The following is a 24347-nucleotide window of genomic DNA, read 5'->3' on the forward strand; positions in this document are numbered from 1 at the left end:
TGGACATATTTTTCAAAGCTTCATCAATCTCCTCATCACCTACATTGTCATAGCCAACAACCTCCTCTTGGGAGCCATTAGATTCATCAAACTCCACATCACATGTTTCTTCAACTAACCCGGAGGTTTGATTGAATACTCTATATGCTTTGGAGTTTGATGCATAACCAAGAAAGAAACCTTCATCACATCTACTCTCAAACTTACCGAGCCTTTTCTTCTTATAGATGAAGCATTTGCAACCAAAGACTCGAAAGTAGGATATATTTGGTTTCTTCCTGGTGATAAGATCATATGGAGTTTTCTTGAGGAGTCGGTGAGGATACACTCGGTTGGATGCATGACACGCCGTGTTTATTGCTTCCGCCCAAAACTTCTCGGACGTGCCATAATCATCCAACATTGCTCTTGCTAGAGTGATGAGTGTCTTGTTCTTTCTTTCCACCACTCCATTTTGTTGAGGCGTGTAGGTGGCAGAGAACTCATGTTTGATGCCTTCTTCATCGCACCATTCTTCAATCTTCATATTCTTGAATTCGGTGCCGTTGTCACTTCGGATCTTCACAATTGGGGAGTTGTACTCCCTTTGAGCTCTTCTTGCAAATGTCTTGAAGATTTTCGGAGTTTCACCCTTATCGCCTAGAAACATGACCCAAGTGTAACATGAAAAATCATCAACGATTACTAGGCAATAGAGGTTACCATCAATGCTCTTGTATGTAGTTGGACGAAAGAGATCCATGTGCAGTAGCTCGAGCGGCTTGGAGGTAGACAACATCATCTTGATGGGATGATGTGTTGCAACTTGCTTCCCGGCTTGACATGCTTTGCATAATTTGTTCTTGTCAAAGGTAACGTCCTTCAAGCCGGTGATCATCCCTCTCTTGTGGACCTTCTTGAGGTTGCTCATGCCAATATGAGCAATTCTTCTATGCCAAAGCCACCCAAGAGACGACTTGGTGAAGAGGCATGTCATGGTGCTTGTTTGCTTTGAAGAGAAATCCACCAAGTAAATGTTGCCATGCCTAAATCCCGTGAATACCAATGACTTGTCTTTTTCATGAGTTACTACATCACCACTCTTGTCAAAGGTACACGTTAGTCCAAGATCAAATAATTGAGCAATAGAAATGAGATTAAAACTAAGTGCTTCAACAAACAAGACATTAGAAATAGATAAATCTTTAGAGATTGCTATTCTACCCAAACCTAAAACTTTTCCCCTTGAGTTATCACCATAGGTGACATGTTCATGATCGCCGGGGTCTTCAAGAGTGGTGAACATGCTATCATTGCCGGTCATGTGTTGAGAGCAACCGCTATCAAGTACCCAATGTTTTCCACTGGCTTTGTAGTTCACCTACACACATGAGAATTCACTTTAGAGTTTTAGGAACCCAAACAAGCTTTGGGCCTTGCACATGTGTGACAAGAGCTTTTGGGACCCAAAGTTGCTTGGGGAGCTTCTTCTTTGACTCCTTAGCAATTTTGCCAATGAACTTGGCCTTCACCTTGCCCTTCACTTTACTCAAGAGAAAATGGTTATTTTGAAACATTGATGAGTAATTCTTAGGTAAAGTGGGAAGAGGGCGTGATGGTAAGGTGCACTCCCTAGTGTGGTGCCCGGTGACTTGGCAATGTTGGCAATATGAACCAACTTCCTTGATGAAGCTAGTCTTGATTTCCGGAGAAGGAGTGGTGCCTTGATTTGGCTCCGGAAATGAACCAAGACCTCTCTTGCCATAATCACGTGCATTGTTGAAGAGAATTTCCTTGTGGATGTATTCTCCTCTTGAGAGCTTCTCCACACTAGTCTTGAGGCTTGCTACTTGATCTATCAATTCCTTTTCCCTAGAAGGAGCAAGCTCGGGCACAATATTAGTGGCATTTGCATCAATGAGGAGGTCATCACATGAAGTAGAAGCATTGACATTTTCAATAGTTTCATTGACAAAGTTCTCATGACTTGGGTCAATTGCTTCATAGGCAAATTCAAGTTCTTGATACTTGTGATCCAACTCCCTATGCTCTTGTTTAAGCTTTTTGTGGCTCTCTTCAACTTGCTTAGCAAATACAATTGACTCATTGTGCTTTTTGAGAAAGTCATTGTACTTACCAAGCAAATCGGAGTGGGCAAGCTCTAACTTGGCATGAGTGCTCTCAAGAATCTTGATTTTGCCCTTTTCCCTCTTGATGACGGATGTATACTCATTAATGAGGTTAGTGAATTCATAAGGATCAAGCTCTTCATCACTATCATCTTCACTATCTACCTCATATACCTTGGTGTTACCTTTTGCCATGAGGCACATGGGAGGCGGAGGTAGTGGTGGTTCTTCATCGGTGAGGGCGATGGTGACGATGTCTTCTTCATCACTTGAATCTTCGCTTGATGAGACATCGGTCACCCATTCTTATTTTTCTACCAAGAAGCATCTCTTGGTGTTGCCCTTTTTCTTTGGGAAGAGCTTGGTCTTCTTGTCATGGCTCTTTTTCTTTCGAAGTTTCTTGTTTTTGTTCTTCCTTTCTTCTTCTTCATCATCGCTTGAATCATGGCGATGCTTGCTCTTATTATCCTTGTCTCTTTTGTCCGGCTTGGGGCAATTTGGACGGATGTGACCTTTTTCTCCACAATTGTAGCAAATTTTGTTCTTGACATCCATTGGCCGGAACATTCTTCTTTTAGAGTCAAAGTTGAAACCCTTTTTATTGATCTTGTCATTCAGGCGTGTGAACTTTCTCATCATGAGAGCAAGTTCTCCATCTTCTTCTTCATCGGATGAGCTTTCATGATGATCTTCTTCTTCATTGCTTGAGCTAGATTCTTGCTTGACCATCTTGAGCTTGCGGTGCTTGTTGGCCTTGGTTTTGAGAGCAATTGACTTGCTTGTAGTTGGCTCTTCGAACATACCAAGTATACCCATTTCATGAGCGCAAATTTCGCCCACAAGCTCTCCCACTTCCATTGTATCAAGATTCTCTTTTTGAAGCATAGCATTGATGATGTTGTACTTAGGCTTTGGGAGGAGCATGAGAATCTTGCGATTGATGGAGCCACTGTCAATTTTGGATACTTCAAGTGCATTAATGTCCTTGACAATGACATTCAAGCGAGAATACATATCATTGCAATTTTCATGAGCTAGCATTTTAAAAGAATCATACTTGGCTCTAAACAAGTGATATTTTTGCTCATGAACTTTAGTGGAGCCTTCATGAATTTCAATGAGCTCCTTCCAAATATCACTTGCTAAGTCCATGCCATTAACTCTAGCAAAGACTTCCTCACTAATGGCTTCGAAAATTGCATTTCTAGCCTTGGCATTCCATTTTAATTGTTCCGAGGTGGGAGTTCCGGTGAACCCGGTCTTTGTTGCCAACCACACTTCGGGGGCAATCGCATCAAGATATGCGGCCATGCGAACTTTCCAATAAGCAAAGTTCTTGCCCTCGAAGTGAGGAGGCGAACCACCCATCTTGGCCATAGCTCTAGGCGGTGAAGCCTAATGATCCAAATGAGCAACGAGGCTCTGATACCAATTGAAAGGATCGATGGACCAAGAGGGGGGGTGAATTGGGCCTTTTTAAATTTCTAAAACACGATAAAGCAACCTTAACCTATGCAATGCTAGTAAGGCACCAATACACCAACCCGGATAACTAAGCTACCTACACAAGCTAAGAGAGATATAACAAGAAGTAAGGCCTAGCAAGGTAGAGTTAAGTTATGATCTCTAAGTCAAGCACATGAATAAATTACAAGAAAGAAAATGCTCGAATAAAGAGAGTGGACAAGAGACGACCGGATTTTTTCCTGTGGTATCGATGTGTTGGCACACACCCCTAATCCACGTTGTGACACTCACAAAGAGTTTTGTCACCTCCCAAGTCACCGAGACGAGGGCGCTCACTAAAAGTCTCCGTTCACCATCCCGGCGTGGTGGAGATCAAGCCACGTACAATCTTCTTCTCCGGGCTCCCACAATCCTTGGCAAGCTCCGCGAGAAACACCTCAATCACCAAGATCGCCTAGGTGATGCCAATCACCAAGAGTAACAAGCTAGGGCCTTCACTTGAGCAAGAACCGATCACAAAGAACGGATGCACACAAGCTTCTCTCTACTCAAGTCCTTAGTCTTGCTTCTTGATTGATTGAATGAACAAATATGTGAATGATGAAGCTCAAGGTGGCTCTTGACTATAGTATGAGTGTATGGATGTTGCCTGGTGTCAAGAGTAGGCAAAATGACCCATTGGAGGGGTATATATAGGCAGCTCACATGAATAGAGCCGTTGGAGAAAAGCTACCAGAAAACTGCGTAGCGCCGGTTAATCCGAAGATCCTCCAATAGCCAATGTCGGTTTAACCGATGAATGTAAACCGCCCCTTCTGAAAACTAGCTGTTACAACTTGGGCAAATTAAACAACGTATCATCGGTTTAACCGGTGAGTGTAGTTGTCCACAGATCAACTGAAAAACCAAGTCTCTGGACAACTGCACCGACGTTAACTCAAAACCATCGTCGGTTTAACCGGTGAGAACAACTTCAGAAATCCCTGGAAAAACCATCTCACTGGCCAATTGCACCGACGTCCCAATTCAAACAGCGTCGGTTTAACCGGTGTATAAAACCTTGAAACACCCTGGAAAAACCAACTCTGGACTAATGCACCGACGTTAAATTCAAACACGTCGGTTTAACCGGTGTATTGACTTGTTCAGACTCTGCTGACTTCGTTTAATCGACGTATAGAAAAATGAAAGCGTCGGTTAAACCGGTGTATAGACTTTTTCCTGATTTTGCCTTTTCTTATTTGAGTCTTGATTGAAATCCAAATATTCTTGAGATATAAGTTGAAAACCACTTATTTGAACTTCTTGAACCCTGAGTGACCATAGTGTGCATCCATTTTTGATTGACCATGTTCATGCTCAAGTTACTTGGCCTTAACCCCTCTTAATAGTGCGATCACTACAAAACTATAAAACCTATACTAACCTAAGTGTTCTTCTCAACCTTATGACACTTAGGACTAGAAAGATCCTTAGTCTTGACATATAATTGAGTTGAAAACCGAGATCGCCTTTTTGAATAATGAAATTGAGGGGCCTCTTTTGACATATGACCAAATGAGCGATAATGATCTATTAAGCTGCACAAACTCATTAGTCACAATAATGGTTTTCATTAATCACCGAAACATACCTTGAGGGCCTAGATGCTTACAACAGTGCTACCCTTGGGGAGTTTTGCGGAGATGCCAGCCTTAGAGAGGCATGCTGAGATGCCAGTCTTGGTGTTCGATCATCCGACTTTAGGACGATGTAGCGCTTATCCCTTAGGATGTAGCCATGAATGGCTTCTGCTAGTATCCTCTCCCCATCGCCTCCATGAATATCAAGCTCGAGCGTCTCCTAACCCTGGCACACCTGCTCCACGCCAACTCTTGTGTATCCTGCCGGAATTTTCTGCCCGTGGTATACGTCGCCTGGTTGGGTTGGCATGGCGGTACCGTACACAACAGTGAACATTAAGTTCTCAATGGCAGTCTGCAGGTCATAAGGTGTCCGCTGGGTGATCTCATCCACTGGAAATCACTGCGGGGCCATCGTTTCAACTGCGGCATGGATCCCCGTTGTCTCGACGGTGACATCTGTGGAAGCGCACCTGCTTTTCCGCTGAGACAGATGATCGACTGCAACATTAGGCTCTGGAGGCACCAGTTGCGCTTGCTGTTGCTGGCTCATTGCTATGGCCACTTGGCGTTGAACCTCTTCCTCCAGGCTTTGATCGTGTGACATGAGCCATTCCTCTAGCCTTCGCAAGTGCTCTCGATCATCATTCTTTCTTATTTGCCGACTTCTATATGATTCAATGTAATCCATGAACCCATACTTCCACAAAACCACGCATTTGCCTCTTGTGCGGCCCGGATGTTCTGGATTCCCAAGGACGTAAGTCAACTCGTCCCTCTCTCTATCCGGCTGGAATGTTCCCTCGGCCGCTGCTTGTATGGCCTCCTGTAGTCTCTGGGCTGCTAGCTGGATTTTTGGCCCATAGATGCAGGCCCCAGTCAATGGGTCCAAGCTTCCCCTGTGACCATAAAACCATGTCCTTGACCTTTCAGGCCAGTTCATGGTCGTAGGTTGGATGCCACTGTCAAGCAGATCCTGCTCCATCTTCTCCCATTTGGGTATTGCAAGCTTGTAGCCTCCTTGCCCTAGAGTGTGATGGTACACTTTCTTCGAGGTATTATCTTTGGCCTTCTGCACTTTCTGAATCCCAAGCTCTGAAGAATTGTATTGTACAAATGCATCCCTGTGACCCCTAAGCTTTTCGAGCTCGCCGGTAAACACGGGCGTGGTCCCGGTCTTGATATATTTCTTCGTCAAAATTTTCTTGAATGAATGCAGCTGTTCGGCCATCTTCCTCAAGGTCCAGCGCTTGCATACCTCTTCTGATTCAGCTGGAACTGTGAAGTTCTTCTTAAGCTCCCGCCAGCACCATTCTTATTCTCTCTTGGGTACCGCATCCCGTTCCTCGCTTGGATTGGAAGCTTTCCATAGCCTGAAGCTGATCGGGATGTGGTCCCTAACAATACATCCGGATTGTCTTATGAATTTTTTGGCGGCAGCTTCTAGAGCGATCGATTCACCATCTGGACCAACTTCCGTTATAATGTACCGCCCTTCCAGTTTCTTTGTCGGGCCTCGCTTCGTCTTTTTCTGCTGCGACGATGATCCAGATGGCTATACAAAAACATTCATATATTTATACAGTATTCATATAGATTCAGATGAAAATATGATTTTCAATACAAGTAAGGATAGTTGTGATATGTACATTAGCACTTTGTTCACCAGCAGTGTCATCCTGAATGGATGGTGCCTCAATTCCGTCACCGGACATATTCAAATATATGTCGGTATTGCTGCCATCATCAGCTTGTTCGGGGGCATCTCCTTGTGCACCACCACCTTCGGCAATCATATTCAACAAGAACAATTCGTCTTTCGCGTCTATTTGTTGTCGCGGGTCCATCGTAACTAAAAAATAAATACAAATGAAACCCTTAAGAAAATTCTCTAAAAAATGCACATATTTGCGAGGATTGGATCGGAATTCGTTTACATGGACGTGGTCAACAAGGGGACTACGTTTGGATCGGACTACGTTTACATGGACGTTTAGATGGCAAATACTCTAACCATTTCCAAGCGGTAACGAGAAGGGGACTATGTTCGGTAACGGTTTGAGTGTTGAAAGAGTGAGTGAGCGAGTGAGTGAGTGTGTGTGTGTGTGTGTGTGTGTGTGTGTGTGTGTGTGTGTGTGTGTGTGTGTGTGTGTGTGTGTGTGTGTGTGTGTGTGTGAGTGAGTGAGTGAGTGAGCGAGCATCGGTGAGAAGGAGAGAGCGTCGGTGAATATAAAGAAGTAATATAAATGACACCTTTCAATTAAGAATAAAGAATATATGTAATTAAAGTCTTTGAATGACATAATTAAATAATAAATACAAGATAAATTAAAGTCTATGAATGACATATGTAAATAATGAATACATGATAATTAAAGTCTTTGAATGAAATAATTAGCATAATTAAATAATAAATACATTATACACTCTCTAATTCTCTAATACATTATACACTCTCTATTTAAATAATTAAAAGCATTTCCTTCTCTATTTCTCTCTAAATTCTCCATAATTCTCACTATATCTAATAACTAAATTCTAGATAATATCAAATAATGGAAATCTTATACCTTAATTAAATTCAACAAAATTATCTCTATAATTAAATTGTAGTTAATATTTACTAATAGAAACAAATAATATATATATAATTCTATAGTAAAAGAAAAAAAAAGAAAAGGCTGGCGGCCGGCCCATACCACGTCGGGGACAGACGACGGCGCGACGTCGGCGTCGAGGCGGCGGCACACGACGACCGACACGACGGAGGCGGGGTCGGAGCGGGCCAGGGGAGGCGCACACAAGGTAGAGGAGACGGCGACGAACCTCACCGGCGACTCCAAAGGGGCGGAATGGCGGCGTGGAGGCGGCCCGACGGCACTCAGGCGGCGGATCGAGCTCGGGCGCCCGGCGCTCGGGGGGGGGACAATGGGGGACGTCGACGGAGCTCGGGTGACGGAGGTTGGCGGCGCTCGGGGACGGCGGCGGCGGCGAGCAGGACGCACGGTGGGAGCAAGGGACGACGGCGGCGCGGCGTAGATCAAGAAATCCACCAAGTGTTGGGGAAGGGGGGAGGAAGAAGGGAGATATAGGGGTGGGGGCCTTTTGTCCCGGGTGAAGCCACCACCCGGGACAAAAGGGCCTTTTGTCCCGGGTCGTGGCTCCACCTGGGACAAAAGGTGTTTTTAGGCGGGCCGGAAAAATTCCCAGCCCGCGGCCCACCTTTAGTTCCGGGTGGATCTACCACCCGAGACAAACGGGGCCCGTTTTCCCTCATTCCCGTCAAATCTTTTGTTTGTTTTTGGTTATTAGTACTTCTCTTTTAAATAGGCTTTCATTTGTTAATTCAGTTAAAAAAATTATGGTTCCAAAAATTATGGAAAAAAAATTCTTATCTCTATATAGACTTGAGACACGCAACAAAAATGTTTAATTTTCATTCAAGTGATTGGGTCAACAAAATTTCTAAATTTTTTGAAATCATATTTTTTATGTTGACCATGCAAAAATATATTAGGTGAATAAATTTTTTAAAACTTTTGCTTTTCGACAGAAAGTGGGTTCTATCACGATATTAACGTTTAAAAAGTGAGTTTTACATAAAAATAAGTAATTTCATGACATTAATGAGTAGTGAGTGAGTTTTTCAGATAGTGTGTGTGTGTTAGTGAGAGATTGTGTGTTAGTGAGAGAGTATAGTGTGTTAATACGAATGTAATTTCATGAAATAAATAAATTAGTTGGGTAATCCATATTATTGTATGAAAATTATACTTGAGTCTGATAATTAAGTGAAAACTATAAAAAATGATATATATATATATATGACACATAAAGGATAATGGTACAGTACATATATAATAAAAGTGTTCGAATTGTCATTACTTTTGTATAGAATAATAGGAAATGATACAAGTACATGAAAGATTAGCGGTAACAGACTTTCTCTTGACAAATGTCCCTTGATTATGATCACGGTACAAGTATGGAGCATCATCATTGGCTAGCAGGATGCATGGATCAGCATTTACTTCGAAAGGTGGAATGGCAACAAAGTTATTATATTCTTCTGACAAGCCTATCTTATCCTCCACTCCAACGATGTTTCTCTTCCCTGATAGAACTATGTGTCGCTTAGACTCATCCTTTTGCTTGTTTATCCCCTTCTTTGGCTTGCTGGATATGTCTTTAATGTAGAAAACCTGAGCAACATCCTGGGCTAGGACAAACGGCTCGTCTCTATACCCAAGATTGTTGAGATCAACTATTGTCATCCCATACTCATCTTTTGTTACCCCTCCTCCAGATAGCTTAACCCATTGGCAATGAAACAGAGGCACCTTGAAATTGGGACCATAATCCAGCTCTCATATCTCTTCAGTGTAGCCGTAATATGTGTTCTTTTTTCCATTATTGTCCGTGGCATCCATATGGACACTGCTATTTTGATTGGTACTCTTTTTATCTTGGGCTATCGTATAAAATGTGTTACCATTTATCTCGTACCCTTGGTATGTTAAGATATTCCAAGATGGTCCCCTAGCCAATAAGAACAGTTGTTCACTTATATCCAAGTTATGCATTAGATGCTTCTGCAACCAGCTGCCGAAAGTGTTAATGTGCTCACGTGTAATCCATGTCTCATACTTTTCCGGGAATTCGGAGAGCAGAATCTTCTTGTGTTCCTCGATATACGGGTCAACCAAGGATGATTGTTGAAGAACCGCATAATGCGCTTTCTTGAATGAGAAATCATCTATGCAGACATAAGATTTCTTTCCTAATGTACCCTTTCCATTTAGTCTCCACTCATATCGCGATTCGGGGACCCCAATCGGTTTAAGGTCATCAATAAAGTCAACACAAAAGTCAATGACCTCCTCAGTTCCGTAGGCACTGGCGATGCTTCCTTCTGGACGAGCTCGATTACGAACACATTTCTTGAGTACCCCCATGAACCTTTCGAATGGGAACATGTTGTGTAGGAATACTGGTCCGAGGATATCAATCTCTATCACAAGGTGCACTAGAAGATGTGTCATGATGTTGAAGAAAGATGGTGGAAATATCAGCTCAAAGCCAACAAGGCATTGCACCACATTGTTTTGCAACTTTATCAAATTGTCCGGGTCAATTACCTTCTAAGAAACTGCGTTGAGGAAGTCACATAGCTTCACGATGGTTAACCGGACGTTATCAGGCAGAATCCCCTGAAGCACAACCGGAAGAAGTTCGGTCATAAGCACGTGGCAGTCATGGAACTTGAGATGTATAAATTTCTTCTTTGCCAAATTTAGGATTCCTTTTATATTGGATGAGTATCCAGATGGAACCTTTATACTGCTCAAGCAGTCCAACATGCTTTTCTTCCCTTCCTTGCTAAGAGTATAGCTGGCAGGACTTAAGTATTCTCACCCATTATCTCGCTGTTGTGGATGTACGGCATCTCGTTCTTCCATATGTTGCAATTTTTGATGTGCTTCTAGTGTATCTTTTGTCTTTCCGTAAACTCCCAAGAATGCTATCAGGTTGACGCAAAGATTCTTCGTGAGGTGCATCACATCAATTGCATGACGAACATCTAAGACTTCCCAATACGGTAGCTCCCAAAATATAGATTTCTTCTTCCATATGGGCGCCATTCCGTTTTCGTTCAGAACAGGTTGGCTACCAGGTCCCTTTCCAAAAATAACTTCTAGATCTTTTACCATGTCGAAGACATCTTTACCACTACGGTGCATCGGTTTTGTTCGGTGGTCCGCTTGGCCTTTGAAATGCTTGCCCTTCTTTCGTACCGGGTGCTTGATGGGAAGAAACCGACGATGACCCATGTATACAACCTTCTTATAGTGAGTCAACTATATATTATTGGTATCATCTAAACAGTTTGTGCATGCTTTATATCCCTTGTTCGAATGACCTGACAAATTACTAAGAGCAGGCTAGTCATTGATCGTTACGAACAGCAATGCTCGTAGGTTGAAGTTTTCCTATTTGTATTCATCCCATATCCGTACACCTTCATCGCCCCAGAGCAATAAAAGTTCTTCGACCAATGGTCTTAGGTACACATCAATGTCATTTCTTTGTTGCTTTGGGCCCGGGATAAGCACTAGCATCATGGTGAACTTCCGTTTCATGCAGAGCCTTGGTGGAAGATTGTACACACAAAGAGTCACAGGCCAAGTGCTATGACCACTGCTCATCTCACCAAAAGGATTCATGCCATCCGTACTCAAACCGAACTTTATGTTTCTCACATCCAATTCAAATTCAGGGTACATTCTATCTATTTTTCTCCACTGCGACCCATCAGCGGGGTGTCTCAACATCGAGTCTTGCTTGCGTTCCTCTTTGTGCCATCGCATCAACTTAGTATTATCTTTATTTCTAAACAGACGCTTCAAACGTGGTATTATAGGTGAATACCACATGACCTTCACAGGAACTCTCTTCCGGGGACGCTCCCCCTCGACATCGCCAGGATCATCTTTTCTGATCTTGTAATGCAATGCACTGCATACGGGACATGCATCCAAAATTCTCGTACTCGCCTCGGTAGAGGATGCAGTCGTTGGGGCATGCATGTATCTTTTGCACTTCCAATCCTAGAGGGCAAACAAGTTCTTTGGCTTCATACGTTGTGGTAGGCAATTAGTTGTCCTTAGGAAGCATTTTTTTAACAAGTTTGAGTAATTCACCAAATCCCTTGTCGGATACACCATTTGTCGCCTTCCATTGCAGCAACTCCAAGGTGGTGCCAAGCTTCTTCAATTCATTATCACAATTTGGGTACAACAACTTACGGTGGTCCTCTAACATCTTCTGGAACTTCAACCTCTTTATTTCACTCTCACAGTCTGCCCGCACATTGTGCAGTGCCTGCCCCATATCGTCTCTAGGATCATCTTCTACTACATCTACTTCGGGCTCTTCCATGGGAATATCGTCATCAAATGCACTGAATCCAGCATTCCCGGGAAAGTGGTCGTCAAAATCTTCTTCTTCATTGTCTTCCATGTTAACCCCCTGTTCTCCATGCTTCGTCCAACAAATATACTTCTCCATGAAACCATTTGCGAAAATGTGGCTGTGTAGGATTCTTGAAGAGGAGTAATCTTTGTTATTCATGCAATGAACACACGGACAGCACATAAAACCATTCTGCTTGTTTGTCTCGGCCACAGATAAAAAATAATGTAGGCCTTCAATGAATTCGTTCGAACATCGGTCAACATTGTACATCCATTGCCGGTCCATCTGCATTTTAATGAAATCGATTTGAATTCTTTACACGTATCGAATAAATAAAATATATCAAACCAAAATTAAACTAAATGTAACATTACATGAATAATTAAAAGATCTGCAATATCTATCATACATCATGATTAATTAAAAGGAGTACTTAATCCATTACAGAACTTAACAAAGGAGTACTCAACATACAACTTAAAAATTCGCATAACAACACATAGGTTTTCAACCGTCCTTGCGTGGGAGACCAGAATGTTCTGACGGATTTCTTGCTGGCGCAGAAGAAGATGGCGGAGCTAAAACTTCCGAGTTTGGTGGTGATGAACCGTAACGCCACAACATATTCTCAAGATCAAACGGAGGTTCCTCGCCCCTTGCCACACATTATTTATATTCTTTTTCCAAATAATGGAGAGCTGCCCTATGAAAAGCGTTAGGTTTCTTGCACCGACGACCTATTGGAGTTGTGCCCTTCTCTCCAGAAGGACAACGATCACCCCCACCGGCGCCACTCCCTCCAGCTGCTGAAGCCATATTTTACTGGAAAACACTTTTATTTTTTACAAAATTATAAATTTTTACAATTACAATGCAAATATTATTTACTATTACAATTACAATGATCAGATTAATTACTCTTGCAAATAACAATGAAAACATATAAAAAGACGAAATATCTAATTAATTGAAAGAAATCTCTATAACTCATAATTATTTTGACACCCTTCAGCTCCAGAAGAACACTCTTTTCAATATCCAGAAACCCTCTAGAAGAAAAAAAACTTTATTTCAGAAAATGTATATGTCGGTAACCTCGACCCTGCGGTGAGGACACTGCCTTTTGGAGGGACACGGCGCTGTACAAGTACGTCATCAATAGACCAGTTGCAACACCAACATTTACGGTTGATAGGAACACAGCACTTGGCACAGGTAGCATGCTCGTTGATATGCTCTCAGTGCAACAACGGCCATGCTGACTGTGCCAAATGTTGTGTTTGTATTAACCGCAAGTGCTGGTGTTGCGACCAGCCCATTGGTGACGTCCTTATAACGCATCATGTATCCCCGAAATGTATTGCCACCACCGTTGAATGGAGATTAACGACGTATACTTGTTTTGAAATAAAGATTTTTTAAGCTTCTAGATGGTTTCAATGTGAGCATGAACGAATACATCACTAGAGTGTCAAAATAATCCATTCATAATAAAAAAATTCTAATATACTCATTTCATTAATTCATTCATTAATACAAAAATCAACTATCCACAATATGGTCATATATACAAGTAAATCACATGAAGTGTCTACATTCATTCTAAAAATTTCTACTATCCACATACTCATCTAAATTTAAAAAAAAATTACACCTACATATGCAATCTAAATGTCCAAGAAATGAGCTAAACATTTTCTCTATTTCTAAAGCATGAAATGAGCTACACAAGAAATGGAAGAAGAGAAAAACAAACCCCAAACCTTTAGCGCCGATGGATGGACGGGAGAATCAAAGATCTTCACAAATGTTATGAAGAAATGAGCAAGAACTCCCCTCTCCCGAGCCAAGAACAGCAAGAACAAGTGAGCTGAATGGCTCGGGCGGGGGGAGAGGGAAGAGGATAAGGGGGCAAAGGAGTTTTGTGCCGGTTGGAGGCACCAAATAGGACAAAAGAGGGGCCTTTTATTCCGGTTGGTGGCTCCAACTGGGACAAAATGCTGCGAGGGCCTTTTGTCCCGGTTGGAGCCACCAACCGAGATAAAAGGCCCCCCTTTTGTCCCTGTTGGTGTCTCCAATCGGGACAAAAGACTCCCCCGGCTAGCCGTTGGACCTTGGGACAAAAGCCACCTATTGTCCCGAGCCTAAAAACAGTCAGGACAAATGGTAAATAAAGACTTGTTCTACAGTAGTGGACGCTGAAAACAGCTCTGCCTCGAGCGGCGGTTATCACCCGCTTCGAGCTCAACCGGTCAACCCCACGCAGCTGTGCTACAGGAGCGGAAGCCAGGCCCCGACGACGATCACCCTCGTCCTCGCCGCCGCCATGAAGCTGCCGGCGGAGAACTGCTGGAGTGCTGGTACAAGCAGCCCTCGGACGGCTCGTTGTGCTTGGCCATCCTGCCTTCGCGGTGGCCGACCGGGGAGTCGCACTTGGGCACCATGATGCAGAGCGGCTGGCGGATGACCTACGACCTCGCCGCGACAAAACTGACGTTCCAGCCATCGTCGTCGCCGTCGGCGGCCGTCCTCCCTAGCTGTGGGCGCTGCTGTGGGCTGTTGGGCACTCATCCTGTGTACTGTGGGCGCTGCTGCTAGCCGCCGTAGCTCATGTCGCCTTCACGTTCCTGTGATGACCATGTGAGCTACAGTTGTTGTCACGCAATAGCCTGCTACACGTACTGCAGCACAGGCATGTCTTGTTACTCTGCGCGTGTATTATCACTCTATCGTCTTCGTCGCCAAAAAAAATGTTATCTTAGATCGATTCCTCCGTCCACAATAATGGACTTTCTATATATAGTAAGTGCGTGTTCCATCGCCATCGATGATCAAGATTGGGCATGATAGGGGTAGGGCTCATCATCAATGGATAGGTCGCCTTCCCTCCCCTACGTTGTGTGTGTCACATATATAGCGTCCAGGACAACCATTATTGTAGCTAGGATCAATCATCCACGCATGAGTATGCAGCTGGATTTTGCATTCAGTGGGGAACCCAGTAAAACTTTGAAGCAAGCGTCGGGCTTGAGACCTCCCCCGCATCGCCCCCGCGTCGGGCGACTCGGGCGGACACCCCCACCCCATCGCCGCCGCCCCCTTCCCCCACCCCCCTTCGTCGCGCCGCCGCCGGAGCTGGCCGCCGGAAGCCTGCGCGGCCGGCGAGGACGACGGCGGCGGGGCAGCCCTTCCCCTCCCTTAGCCTAGCGGGCGTGGCCGCTGCAGGTGTTGAAGGAGGCCGCCGTCGGGCGAGCTGTGGCGGCGCCGGCGGCTCCAGCGAGGCCAGATCCAGGACCCCGCGGCCGGATCCGGTGCCCGCGGTGCCGGATTCGACGCGTGGGTGGCCGCCGGCTCCGGCAAGCCAGCGTGGCCGGCGGGAGCGCGTGGAGACCGGCCGGGGCTGTGCTGGCGCAGGGACGATCACTGGGAGGTGCAGCGCAGCTCGGGCGTGGGCGCGTGGCGGCCCTAGAGGGCTCTGAAGCGGTGCGGGCGCGGCGCCGGCCAGACGGTGGAGGAGTAGGTCGTGGCAGTGCTTGACCCTGGTGGTTCTGACCGCGCGCGGCCGTCGCATGAGGAGGCGGCGCACGCGCCTGGCGTGGCGCCGCAGTGGGGGGCTCCCTGTTTAGCTCGGTCGGGTGTTGGACAGGCACATGCGAAAGCCATGTCGGCTCTGCCGGCAAGACGACGGCGACGCCCTCGGGCGCCGTTTACCTTCTTGGGGCATTGTCACAGTGTCTTCCCACTCCGGCCAGCTGCGGGGGTGCGTCGGAAACGCCGTGGCGGCGTGGCCGGCGGCAGTTTGCTTCGGTAATTGCCAGCGATGCCATGGTGGCTTGGCTGGCAGTAACCAAGCAGGGGTGCCAGTGGCGCCATGGTGGCGCGGCTGGAGGCTACCGGCTGCTTCTTGTGCTGCTGGTCGTTGAGCTTGGCTGGAGGCGATGGCCGCGAATGGAGAGCTCATGTCGATGTCCCAATCCGACCGGGCGGTGGTAGCCTAATGCAGCGTTGGGGCATTGGTTGTGGTGGCTCGTGTCGATGTCCCAATCCGACCGGACAGAGTTTGGCGGAGGCTCGGGTCGATGTCCCAATCCAATCAGGCGGAAGGCTCGTGTCGATGTCCCAATCCGACCGGCCAACTTTGAGTGAGTCCCGGTTGATGTCCCAATCCAATCGGTTGTTGTTTAGTTGTAGGTGTACTAGTTGTAGTCGTTCGGTTTTTGGGCTCAGTTTACCTATAAACATGGTCAATTTTCTTATTAATAAACACCGAACCGTAAGGTTCAGGATCTTTCGAAAAAAAAATTGCATTCAGTGGTGGTAGATATATGTATGAACTTGCGGATGCTGTGAACTTATGATTCAGTGAATAATAGTATCATTTGTTTATTTTCTGTAATAGTTGTTTGTGTGTTTACATTGTTCCATGATGTGCTTTGGTGATGCTGGCAACATATTTGTTTGTCTTTGTTTGGCCCATGAGGATACATAAGAGAATTTGGTTGCCAAATGGAGATACATGAAGATATTGTCAAATGGCCCATGAAGATACATGTAAGATTATTTGGCCCACCGTATCTTCATTGGCTTCAAAATTATACTTCAGTATATATCCGAAGAAGGCTTCATATCCCCATGCTCAAATACGAACATGTGAATTAATATTCTAAAATTACAGAATCTACATGGGTAGTACATGGACACCCTCAACCGAGATAGGCTTATCAGCTTCCTTCTCCTCGGCTCTTTGGAATTCCAGATCAGAATATGGCTGGTTAATTTTTTGTTTTCTTTTGTGGACACATTGCTCGCCAAACAACTTCCATAATACTTCTCGTACCTCAACAAGTCTTATCTGAACTACTAAATTTTGAATAGCTTCTTGTGGACTTTCAGCACCAACCAACATGTTAGAGACACTCTCGTGGCAGTCCTACGGAACGTGCCATGCTGCTCATCCATGCTCCCTTGCATGGAGTCAGGACTTAGATGCTTCAATTCTGGGCACCGCGATAAATTCACGACCTGTAAAGGATACACAATGCCAATTTGCTTGCATTCAGAATTAGTTCAGATGCCCATCGGATAATTTGTTTACTCATCTTCAGTCATCGTTTCACCTTGTCCAGATTATGTAGCTCATTATCTTGTATTCCATGCAGGTAATCTAAAGAACAAAAAAAAGAAACATAAGATAGACTGAAACACTTTTGAACAAAGATGGTTAATTGGCTAGCTAATCAGAAAATCATTGCACTCGCGCAGATTTAACCTGTATAAGCCTGATCCTTAAATATCAACAGGCTGCAGGGCATCAGCATAAGTGATGAAGATGCAGGATCAGATTCATTTGTGGCCCCACATTCATGTGATCCAGAGCCATTGCTCTCCATCTTAACAGGCCCTGGCAACTCATCGATCTGTAAGTTCTGTGGATCAGTATGCTCCTGCTCCTTAAACCTTTGATGGGGTGTGAAATCAATCACAACAGGTGAAGCAAGCGATATGATTGCAACAACAGGGTAGTAGGCAGGACCATCTTGGTGTGGCTGGAAGGCAAAATATTGTTGTTTGTAAGCAAAGAGCAAGGCCTAGTATGTAAACAGAGGGAGAAACCAGTAGAGAACTGTCGATTGCAAACCATGATCCCTTGATTAGGATGGTACTCATTTATCAGCACATGATTGATTGCAGAAGGAAATAAACCAGCCCACTGGCAGATTCTGTTGGTTATTCTTGTTAGCCATGAAGGTACTGCAGCATGAGATGAATTGGCAGCTCAATTTTTAAGCTAAAATTGATTTAAACCTGAGTAATTTATAAGAGCACAGAATGTAGAATGTAACTAGTAGGTGTGTTTGCGAGCAATAAATAAATGCATTACGGTTGGTTCAGTGCAGACATCAGTCACAATAAGATTATGCTCATAGCAGGCATTCAAAACCTGAATGCAATACTTACAGAAGGTAGAAAAGCATGTAATCCTATTTTTGAGGGTTACAATTTGCTAACTGGAAAATTAAACAAGAAAAACCCATAAATAGTTTATCTTAGCCTGACCAAAAAATATCATGGATGATCGTACACGTGCGGTTTTTCTTTTCTAACTGGGAAAGCATAAACCACTCGAGTCCCAATCTAATACTGAAACAAACATCTAGCTGTGATTGTCCCCCCAACAGTTCTGCAGACATTCTAATGTACTTGGAGTAGATTTGCCTCATGTGCCACTTGAAGCTAGATCTAGGCCAAGTCAGGTGACCTAACTACCAGATGCCTCAAACTATCTGAAACAAGTGGAAGGCAGCTTTGAAGGTTTACAGGCCGAAGCCCTTCAGAATTTGACCTGTTAGGAAAGCTTAGGCTAAGCCAGACAAGCTATTAGATGACCGATTTATACTGATCATCATTACGGGACATTTGATTTGTACAAAAAGAACAAAACTTGCCCATAGCAAGCAAGAGGTGGGTTCTGTTCAAGCAGCAACTCAACATGTCTGTTATCTTGTAGTAGTCTTAGCTGCTTGGTGATCTCCAGAGTTTCAAGATAATCATGTAGCACTAAAATGATATTCTTCAAGCATACAACTAATATGTGAATTTTAAACAAGATGAGACATTTCAAACCAAGCACATTGGAACCAGGGTTACATTAGGGCCACTTCAACTATACATCACTATGCCTGATCTTCAGCTTGATTCACAAAACAAAGCTAAAAATCGCAAGCTTTTATGAGCACTCACAGGCCTGTGGCAGGAGCCCTTTCTCATGTACTACTACTCCTGCGCAATCCAACACCGGGTCACGGAAAGGAGGTAGCTAAAGCAATCGCCAAGCAAAAAAAGCAAGTGCCAAGAAGACAGGGTACCCCAGTTCTGCAGCCTCCGGTTCTTGAGAGATTTCCACTTGGGCGCCGGCGCCTGGTAAATCTGCGACGCAGCAGACGCAATCACCGTGTCAAAACCATGGGATCGAGACACAGAAAAAAGAAAAAAGAGAGGCCGGATTTGGTGGGTGGCGTACATGGTGGAGGAGCTGGGACTGCTCGGACTGGGAGATGAAGTCGGGGACGTAGAAGAGGGTGGGGATGTCCCCGACGGTGTAGTCCGCGAGGCTCCTCAAAGCCAACGCCGACGAGGGCCTCTCCGCCGCCGCCGCCGCCGCTTCTTGGGTCGTCGTCTCCCTGGCTGCTTCCATCGAGACTTCGAGAGGGATGGTGCTCGGCGAAGCTGAGGCTGTGTGGCGTGGGCCGTGGGTGGGCTTTCTTTGCTAGAGGCCCAGGCTTTTAATTTGATACGTACCGGCCCATGTTATAACAACATAACTAGAGGACCAAGTTTTAGGCCTGGCCACAATTTTCTGAACCCAAATCCAAACCCAAAATATCTGAATCCGAACCCGAACTATCCGAATCCGAAATATCCAATCTCTATTTCGGATAAGGCTTTCAGAAATCCGAATTTATTTCAAGTAATTCAAGTATACACCCCGGTATCCGAATTACCCAAAATATCTGAATTTTTCTAAAACCCAGTTGTAGGCCCAATAAAAAACACTAGATCAGCCACCTACCTCTCCATGCCATCCTCCACCTCCCAGCCGCCACACACACACCCTCCACCAGCACCTAGTGGTTGTGCTACAGCGGCGTGCGCACCTCCACCAGCAGCTCCCGCTCCTCCTCCGCGTACATCTCGCCCAGGTGCACGCTCACGCAGGAGCCGCCAGCGCCGCCGCCGGCGGCAAGCGCCACGGCCTGCTGCCCCGGGCCGCATGAGTACATCGCCTTGAATCTGTGATCTCCCCCATCGGGAACACCAGCTCCAGGTGCACCTCGTGCATCACCACGCAAGCCTGACGGTGGCCATTGGGTTGCGGTCGCGCCGGTCCTCGAGCACCCTGGTGGCCTTGCGCAGCGCGTCGCCGATGCAGGTGCTCTGCTGCTCTTGCCGTGATCTCTTTGTAGCATCTGCCGGCTCCGTGGCAACTATCGGATAAACGGGATTACCCGATACCCGAACCCGAACTCGAATTTTCGGGTACCCGAAATTTCGGGTATTTCTTTTTTCGAATGAATTTCGGTAGCATTTTTAATTACTCGAAATTTTAATTACCCAAATTACCGGACCTGATTTTCCCAAATTACCCGAATGTCCAGGCCTACCAAGTTTCCTTTTTAATTTGATACGCTACCGGCCCTTTCACGAAATCTACCTCCAGTCCTCCTAAATCTCCAAGCCAAGTAGCCCAAGCTGTGAAAAGAACTCATTTTCTTTTTTATGGAAAGGTCTTGATCCATTAATTTGTGATCCAATTTGAAGTCATTTCAGTACTGTCGGATCAAGACCTTTGGATCCATTAACTGTCGCGTTATTACATCTGCGGCAAACGTCTTGCTTTGTTTGTCTTCTCCAAAACCACCAGGTGCGTCATTGTCAGTGAAACTAAAATAAAAGTCATCAAATGGATATTGTGATACGGATACGGACCCTTTCCCAAAAAAAAATACTGGGATACTTTCGAAGCTACTTACACATATTGTGCAAGTTTTAATTTGTCCATAATATACTTTTAAAAAGTTGGTTAGAGCTAGCTATCTTGTCTCTTTTTTTTTCTTCAAATAACTGTACCTCAAGTGAAGCTCAAACAAGAAATCAAAATAGACTAGGTTCATGATATGACCTTATTATCGATCCGGTAAATATTGGACCAGACAAACAACTAATTGTACATCATAACATGAATCAATTTGTAACTTTCAATTTATTTATATGTGTTTAATCTAATAGAACTTGCAATTACAATGCATGAAGTTTCCAGCTACTGCAAAAGGTTTATGTTTTGGATAACAAAAGTGTTTTACATGTTTTCCCTTGGAATATAATATTATTCATCTAATTGTGGAATATGGGAATGGGATGTAAAAGTAGCTCAGCCTTTCTCTTAACAGTAACTCCAAACACTTCTGTCATGTCCAGTTCCTCTGTCTCAACCCCAACAGGCAACTTCCAGTCGAAGTGGTAAAGAAGGCTGCTGGCCAAAGCAATCTCCATGTTTGCATTTGCAAAATTTATCCCAGGACATATTTCTCCGACTAATCCCGAATGGAGTGAACTCGAAGTCAATCCCCTTGTAGTCAAAAGCATGATCAACTTGAAACCTTTCTAACGTTTCAAAAAACTTGAAACCTTTCTGGCATGAACATGTCAGGGGTTTCCCAATATTTTAGGTCCCTAACCTAGAGATGGCCCATACATTTGTAACAACTACCGTCCCTTGTGGCACGTCGTACCCCGGATCTTACAGTCATCCGAGCATACCCTAGGGAGGAGGGTGCAACCGCAAAGTCTCCTTGATGATTGCTTTGAGGTAACCGAGATTATTGTTGCTTAGTGCTGCCTCATGCACTCGTGCCTGCCCTGCCATGGAGTGGCGAACCTCTAGTTGCGCTTTCTTTAGCAACGATGGATTGGCCGTTAGTTCAGCCAACCATGGCCCATTGGTGTGTGGTGTTGTTGCTGACTCTACTGCTGCTCCGAACAGATCCTGTGCAACGCATGCACACAAGTAAGGTCGTCATTGTTCACGTATTTATTATCACAAGTTGATGCTAGTAATAGAACATGGTGTCTATTTGCTTAAAATGCACTAAATATTGCAAAGTTGCGTACGTATCAAATTCCATATATCGTAGCGTTGGTTTCGTGACCAGGCCCATTTTTTGAGCCCGTGCGGGGCTGTGTGACCCCATAGGACCCTTAAATTCGAAGGGCCCCAAATTACTAGGTATACATTAAGTATAATTATGTAGAGACTTTAATTTCGTTGATTGTTGGTCTAATTTATGGCAAAACGTGATCCAAATTGCTCTTGAAGATGAATCGTCGTAGGCGTATCGCTTGCCGCTTACTTTCACACATAACGCTTGCCAGCTACTGTCGTTTGGTATTCGCGATCCTGCCGAGTGCCGACTTGCCCAGTGCGTCACAAACCGCAGTTTGCATCGACGACGGATTTCTCGGTAGAGCCCCAGTCCATTGTTTCGCTCAGGGTCCCCGAATTTGCCGGCACAGCCTTGTTCGTGAAAGATTGGTCAAAGAATTTTTCATAAGACATAACGTAACATAGTATTATTAGAACTTGTCGTCAAACGTAACAGAAAAGTCCATTTCTGAGTAGGACTTCTGTTAAGTCTCCGTATTGGATTTGACTTGGGCAATAAGCTTTTTTTTCCTCCGTTGACAGGTTTTCATCTCAAAGTGTAGCATATATATTTTTTCAGACTGGCGGAAATTGATCAGTAGAGGAATATCAATAACCATATCATATATGGTACTCCCTCCGTCCCACAATATAAACATTCCTAACTATGTTTTTGGATGTCTAAATTCATGGCATCTCTAAGGCTTCGTTTGGATGTCGGTATTCAGGTGATGGAATTGCATTGGTGGATGAATGCCAATGCTCAGTGGAAATGGAAATGGCCTTCAATGCCAAAGCTGCTGTTTGGGATTCTATATAATTGCTAGTTGGAATCAAATGGTAGCAGCCAATTCTAATTCCTGTTTGGATGTGCAAACTTATGAATTGTAACTTTTAAGGAGTTCATACTGTATACATTGTTGTACATGTATAAAAATATAGTTTTCAAAACATGAGGATTATAAGAATGGTTATATATCACTTTATAAATAAAAAATGGATAATATTCTGAATAATTATAAAAAGAGCATGAATACCATGAAAAATCTTGTAAAAAGTAATAAATGCAACAATATGATAATAAAAATATATAGGCAATAGCATGATATCAATAGCTTCCAAGTCTGTTACATTTGAAATAGTCTACACTCACAAAAGATATGTTTTGTCCAACATAACAGGAAGCCCTTAATTAGGATAGCAAATTCTTAGGCATTATATAACAACAATACAGAACCTCGCTCAATTGGAAATCTTCTCATTCAACATCAAGAGCCATGCATTCCTCATGTCCATGGGGAGCTCCATAAGCGCTTGGAACAAGCGCTCATTAAGGATCAACTTTCCATAAGATTTCAGCATGTCACATCTATCTAAATCTGATATCATTTGAAGTGCAACAAGGATTTCAGCAGGAGTAACTTGGGGCATTGGTAATGGCTCAGTGGACTTCAAAGCATCATTGAATGAGGTCTTCATATCTCCAAGCATGCAAAGAATTGCATCACCAGTTCGCTGCCTCTTTGGTGGCAAATTTGGGGATGCATCACCATCTTGTTCAGGTGAAGCTTGAGCATCTTCAGCACCTGTCCTGGCACCTTCACCATTGCCATGATTAGTTGAGTAAATGGTGCTGATTGCATCACAATTCTTCACTACTTTAGTCTTGTAACAAGCTGCAGCCTTGTTGCCCTGCATTATATGCACCACAAACTCAGTCATTTTAGAAAATAATCATAATTGTTGTGACATCTTATTATAGAAATGTGCATGTACTTACCTCCACATATCTATTCCAAACATCATCACTATCAATTGACAGCTTATTATTGTCCCAATCCCAACCAAATCCACTCTGAGAAAGGATCTTGCTAATGATCTCATAGTGCTTATCAAAAGTTTTGCACCTTGATGTTATGTTATCCTTTGTGATCTCCACATTACACTTGTCACGCACATTCTTTATAGCAGCATTGTAGACATGCGGCTTCCATCCATTTTGGGCATGATCACCATTGTTGTGATGCTCCACAAGGACAGCCAACAATGCACAGTCCATCTCATCTGTCCAGGTGAGGTAAACCCTCTTTCCCTTTGCTGCAGACATGGTGCTATCCAAAAAATACCCCAAAAAAATTACAGAAGTTAGATAAGATAATATCATATAATATTAATTTCTTTTCCAAGATGATGCATGTACAAAAGCTAACAAAAGGCACCACCAACTAGCTGTCCCGCGTAGCAAACAAAAGGTAGCTATGCTATCACACATGAAAAGGCCACCATCAGCAAGGCTGCCACACATCAAAAGGCCACCATCAGCAAGTTAACCTACATAACCTATTCCATCGCAAGTTCACCGTGCCTCAAAAGGTACTCGGTAAACATGTCATTAGCATGCTTCTCCCTAAAGGCATTCCATTCAGGACTGACTTGAATGCTGGTAATTGAGTTAGCATCATCTACTGGTTCAAT

General features: G+C 44.2%; 2 protein-coding genes and 1 long non-coding RNA gene across 4 annotated transcripts; 1 reads left to right on the top strand and 2 right to left on the bottom strand.

The window, feature by feature from the left end:
* Positions 1–16695: 16695 nt before the first annotated feature.
* Positions 16696–19439, bottom strand: LOC120690674 (alpha-ketoglutarate-dependent dioxygenase alkB homolog 6-like). 2 transcript variants are annotated; one of them, XM_039973418.1, is made up of 7 exons: positions 19194–19438; positions 19039–19099; positions 18914–18952; positions 17811–17923; positions 17442–17718; positions 17290–17336; positions 16696–17194 (listed from the first exon to the last, which is right to left on the bottom strand). In XM_039973418.1, the coding sequence occupies exons 1-7, from the start codon at positions 19365–19367 to the stop codon at positions 17033–17035; spliced, it is 873 nt and encodes a 290-aa protein (XP_039829352.1). In that variant the 5' UTR covers positions 19368–19438; the 3' UTR covers positions 16696–17032. The 2 variants fall into 2 exon arrangements, with proteins under 2 accessions (XP_039829352.1, XP_039829353.1); XM_039973419.1 differs by lacking the exon at positions 18914–18952 and having other exon boundaries at positions 19194–19439.
* A 296-nt stretch (positions 19440–19735) lies between these two features.
* On the top strand, positions 19736–22834 carry LOC120690675. Its single transcript, XR_005681865.1, has 3 exons — positions 19736–20102; positions 22416–22502; positions 22601–22834. It is a non-coding gene; the product is annotated as an uncharacterized LOC120690675 (long non-coding RNA).
* Positions 22835–23114: 280 nt separating this feature from the next.
* LOC120688938 lies at positions 23115–23979 on the bottom strand. Its single transcript, XM_039971282.1, has 2 exons — positions 23653–23979; positions 23115–23564 (listed from the first exon to the last, which is right to left on the bottom strand). The coding sequence occupies exons 1-2, from the start codon at positions 23977–23979 to the stop codon at positions 23115–23117; spliced, it is 777 nt and encodes a 258-aa protein (XP_039827216.1).
* Between the last annotated feature and the right edge of the window lie 368 nt (positions 23980–24347).

This window comes from Panicum virgatum, chromosome 9N (assembly GCF_016808335.1).
Source record: "Panicum virgatum strain AP13 chromosome 9N, P.virgatum_v5, whole genome shotgun sequence".
NCBI lineage: Eukaryota > Viridiplantae > Streptophyta > Magnoliopsida > Poales > Poaceae > Panicum > Panicum virgatum.

Excerpts from the sequence above, each read along its gene's own strand:
- LOC120690674 (XM_039973418.1), bottom strand. The coding sequence starts at position 19,367 with ATGGAAGCAGCCAGGGAGACGACGACCCAAGAAGCGGCGGCGGCGGCG. Across the intron at positions 18,953-19,038 it reads CCGGAGGCTGCAGAACTGGG|GAGTAGTAGTACATGAGAAA; the intron begins GTACCCTGTCTT and ends TGGATTGCGCAG. Across the intron at positions 17,719-17,810 it reads ATCCTAATCAAGGGATCATG|CCACACCAAGATGGTCCTGC; the intron begins GTTTGCAATCGA and ends TTTGCCTTCCAG.
- LOC120688938 (XM_039971282.1), bottom strand. The coding sequence starts at position 23,979 with ATGTCTGCAGCAAAGGGAAAGAGGGTTTACCTCACCTGGACAGATGAG. Across the intron at positions 23,565-23,652 it reads TTTGGAATAGATATGTGGAG|GGCAACAAGGCTGCAGCTTG; the intron begins GTAAGTACATGC and ends CATATAATGCAG.